Genomic DNA, 4,560 nt, shown 5'->3' with positions numbered 1-4,560 from the left:
CAGGAAGATGGTTGCAGCATGATGGACGATCTGCTCCTTGAAATCCTGATGAGAAAAGGACGGCAGACAATAAAAGACGTACACGCCTTCTGCCCTGGTTCAAGCTTGTCTCCTGCAGAGCAGTGACATCTCCCTAATGACTAAAAAACCTCCCACTAGAAGGTCTTGCCCGTCTAACTCTTCTACCACACACACTCTAGAAACGCAGGCACCCGAGAGACCCAGGAATGAAGAGTTGTGGCGTCAGCTGAGGATCTCACAACAGCGTGCAGTGACGGTGTAAATCAGAAGAGCCAGTGATCCAGGACAGACAAATTCACCGTGCAGAAAGGCTGGGCTCCGTCACCTCTGCTCTGTGTCCCCGCGCAGGCCGCCCCGTCTGCCCCATCACCTCACTGCCCCAGACTCGCTGGAGGGACTCACACCCACTTCGCTTCTCAGGGCACATTCGCAGCCCCAAGGCACGCGTGTGCCTGTGTCACCACCGGCACCCTGCCCGTTGGGGCACTGGCACCGGGGGACACATGCAGCCTAACTGGCAGCGGATCAGCTCTTCTCCTGCCTCCACCATCCGCGTAGCCTAGAATAGTCCCCAAGAGCAATTTTTAAGCTCAGGTTTTCAGTCTGGGTTGAGAACTCTGTAGTGCTTTGCACCCTTCTGTGTCAGGGTTTGTGATCTCCGCTTCCCAGAGGAGAGGGAAGCTGGTGCCTGGGAATGGAAATTCCTGGGAATGAGCAAGGACGGAGGCCCCCAAACCCTCAGACTCGCGCTATACACGTGCTCTGGGAGATGACCCTCCCGAGGGTGCAGCCTGGGTCCTGTTTGTGCTTATTCTTCTCTAGGGCTGCCACTCACCTTCCTCTTCACGTCGAAGGGCAGGGTGAAGACCAGCGACCAGTAGAAGGAGAGCTCCAGCATGTAGTACCAGAACAGGGAGGGCTGGAGAGGCTGCGAGAGAGGGAGAGACAGTGAAGCAGCCACCAGAGGAGGTCGAGCAGGGCTGGAAGGGATGATTCCTTCCTAGACAAGGGTGGCGGTGAACCAAACCAACAGAACTGGTTCTTGCAGCTTCAGGGGGAAACAGCCGAGCAGTTATTTGCTACACGTCGTCTGTGCTGGAGTGGAAGCCAACAGCAGGAGAAATTCCACTTCGAAGCACCTCATGGAACAGTTTGGGAACCACCAGGAAGATCCTGAACATTTTTAGGGTTTATTCAGTGGATTCCTGAGCAGTCAGTACAGAGCTTGGAAAACCACGTAACCCACATCGCTGTGGTGAAGTAGGTAAGTAGTGAGTAAATCGTTCCCTTTTTAGGCTTCAGGGAGGTGCTTCAGACACGTTGGACTTGTCAGAGATTTCTCAGTTTAATGGGGGGAAAGCACTATCACAGGGTGGACGGCAACTTGCATCTCTGGGGTCTTACAGCTGGAAAACAAAGAGCTTGGACCCACCCAACACAACACGAGTGATTTCACAAGACACGTTTCCCTGTAGCGGCACTGCACGGCCTCTTTAAACCTGAACCTGCTTGATAAAAAAAAATTACCGTGACCAAAGGGCCTTTGCAACTAATTTCCAAGACCCCTGGAGTATGGTGCTCCCAAACACCATGTCCTCTCCTCTACGCTCCGCTGAGGTCTTCACTACTCCTCAGGCAACACGACCTTCCCTGGCCTCAGTCTCCTCTGCAAACCAAACCACCTCGGCACATTCCCATGTTTCAGTTCCTCGGCTCCCCCGGTCAGAGCTCTCACCGCATTTCTGCAGCCTCCTCCTGCCTTCCCCACTCATCCTCTGCTGGGCTTAGATTACTCCAGACACAAGGACGATCTCCCTTGACAAGGACTGGCTTTGAATTCTCAGGGCTAGTGAGTCTGAATTTAATTCAGTGCCCTCTAAATCGTCCCTGATTAACTGATACTCTGAAGCTATCGAGAGACAACGCAGGATTTACAACAGCACCTTTCCCTCTTGCTTGACTCACCTGTTGGGGATACCCCGTCCAGCACTCTCGGTGGTCCCAAAGCCAAGGCTTCTGGAAAGAAAATGCAACAGGAACGTGAGAATGGCAGAGGAACTCTTCTCTTCCCAAGCTCTGAACCCCTTCAGTTTGTTACTCCTACAGACGTCGCTGTGTTGCATTGCGGGCAGAGCCGGTCGCGCTGTCTGGAATTCAGCTGCCAAGAGATTTTGGTGGCACAAGAACTTGCAGTTGTGTGTGACATTGCCATCCTGTGGCTGCTGAATGGAAATTTCACGTGCTGTTCAGCCCAGATCCGATAAAATGGTTCAGGGAAGATTTCTACCAACTTGTTATGGCCTTCTGCAAATTTGGGGGTGGTGGTGGTTGTACTTTGAATATATTAAAATATTCTTACAGCTCTTTCAGTAAGAATCTCTGTGGTTTGGACAGCGCGACTTAAATGTTGTAGGAAGGCTGAAAACTTGTCTCTCAGGAACATGGTGTTTCCTCTAGTGGTGAGGATCGTGCTGCAGCCTGTTCAGCAGAGAACCCCTGAAAAGATCCCACTTTGTTCACACTCGTAGAGAATCGGTAGTTCAGAACTTCCAAACGTACATAGAAATGTGGCAACTAAAGTCGCCCAAAGTTCCTCCTGCACGGAGCATGTTCTGGCCCAGATTCAGCAGCGCACGCACGTCCTAGAGCATGTGGTGAGGGAACACGCTCTAAGCCACGTCTGCGAGGGCGGCTGTCTCTAGCCGTTCCACGAGGCTCCAGGAATCAGAGCTGAGAGCGAGGGGGCCACATGTTGTCTCCTCACACCAAGCCCCTGCCAGTGTCTGAGCACTTGGGGAAGGAAGCAGGAAGCAGTGGATTTCATGAGTAAATTGGGGTAATCAGGAGCAGACCCAGGGTCCTGCTGGTGGCAGTGGAATTGGGAGAAGATTTACAGCAAATACCAGTACAGAACCAGGCGAGTGTGCGATAGAAAACCAGAAAGGATAAAGCAAAAACTCTGAACCTAGAAGGGAACCCCAGATCCCCAAATTTCATCATTCTCTCCTCAGATAAGGCTGTTTTCTGGTGGCCTGCTGTGAGAAAATGTTCTCCTGCCACCTGCTCTTTCACCACCTCACAGGGTTTTCCCACCAACCTACAGCCACTAATAAGGGATTTAAATACTTGTTTTTTACTGAAGAAAAGGCATTTCACAAAAACAAATGCATGTTAGAATACTGCCGCACCTCCTACCCCACCAAAATGTATTTTTGCACAATCCCAATTGTCTTCTGCTTTGCCAGGAGAAGAGCAAACCTCTTGGGTTTGAGCTGGAGTTTTCAAAACAAGCGCAGTCCAATGGGGTTGTGTCTGCTAAGTGCGCTGTGCGGCGGACACACGCTGAGCGGGGGGAACCCCTCTGAGAAGGTCTGCAGGGCTCCTCTGACACCACTCTGCCCTTCTGCAGGCGCGGGTGGGCGGACAGCAGGTGGCACTGCCTGTGTACTCACATCGTACAGCACAGCCAGTCCCGTCAGGAAGGCGGTGATGTAGAAGGAAAACCTCCAGCTGCAAACAAACACAACGAAGCCCGTTAGACCCCCACCCGGTAACCACCGGTTCTGTGTGTCAGTCCCACGTCAAAGGATGGCACCGGCAAGGCAAAGACATCCACTAATTGAGTCGAAGTTTGGGCAGATGTGTGTCACCAGCACCTTCGACAGACTCACAAGGAGCAATTCTTCTGCTTTAGGGATGGCAGAAAACACAAGAACCCCCCACCCCAGGGAGTCATCTCAAACCTTCTGGCTCTAGCAGATGCACGGGTCAAAGTCAACCACCACCAACCTCTCTCCCGGGCTTTTGGGGATTAGGCCTGCTAACCTCGTTACCATGTGAAGTAATTAATTACTGCCATGTCTGGCCTCAGCCAGGAGCTGGTACGGATTCACCCACACTACACCCCCACAGAAGTACAGGTAACCGTTGGCCGGTTAGCGGGCAGGGGCAGCTCACACCAAACACACGCGCCCAGGCTGTGCAATGGCAGGAACGCCGCCCCAGCAGAACGGACAGGCTGCTAACGGACTGAACACAGGAGATCTTCAAAGCAGTAAACTGTCTAAAGCAGTCCTCTGACTTCCAAAAATCTCTGTAAGGACTGAGAAGTAACTACGTGCTGAGAGAGAAAGAGAGAGACTCCGTCTGTCAGTGGAACCCTGAGGAGCAGGAGGACAGACGTACTCCATCACACCGGGAAGATGCTCTTCCTACAGGGCAGGGGGAAGACGTGGCTGCTTTACAGCTCCCTGTCCACAGACTCTGCACACATTTCCAGCTGCAGCTCTCTGGAATATCACAAATGAAGAACACGCATCCCTGTTTTCTTTTTCACTGCGAGTTTTTAGGCAGGGGCTTTGAATGGGAGGTTGAGTGCTAACTGAGCACGAGGTGATGAGCTCCAAGTTGAGGACTACCCTATGGAGACACTTTTAGACACAAGAATGGCACCACGGGTGCCACTATTTAATGATTCAATGCTTTCTTCCAACTCTGCAGCTTTTCTGGGAGAACTTAATTCCTTACACGAACGGCAGA

The 4,560-nt window shown here is 52.1% G+C and overlaps 1 protein-coding gene across 1 annotated transcript in view; it reads right to left on the bottom strand.

Moving 5' to 3' along the window:
* The window catches only part of LOC104490334 (ceramide synthase 4-like), a gene marked incomplete at its 5' end in the record, with an annotated part of 5,653 nt that extends 2,122 nt beyond the window's left edge, over positions 1-3,531 (bottom strand). The window contains 4 exons of the mRNA XM_010132604.1: positions 2-45; positions 857-949; positions 1,987-2,037; positions 3,474-3,531. Of these exons, the coding sequence (XP_010130906.1) occupies positions 2-45; positions 857-949; positions 1,987-2,037; positions 3,474-3,531 (246 nt within the window). The remainder of the gene's footprint in view (position 1; positions 46-856; positions 950-1,986; positions 2,038-3,473) is intronic.
* Between the last annotated feature and the right edge of the window lie 1,029 nt (positions 3,532-4,560).

The sequence above is a fragment of the Buceros rhinoceros genome, unplaced genomic scaffold (assembly GCF_000710305.1).
Source record: "Buceros rhinoceros silvestris isolate BGI_N320 unplaced genomic scaffold, ASM71030v1 scaffold30373, whole genome shotgun sequence".
Taxonomy (NCBI): Eukaryota; Metazoa; Chordata; class Aves; order Bucerotiformes; family Bucerotidae; genus Buceros; species Buceros rhinoceros.
This window is presented reverse-complemented; position numbering and strand designations above follow the sequence as displayed.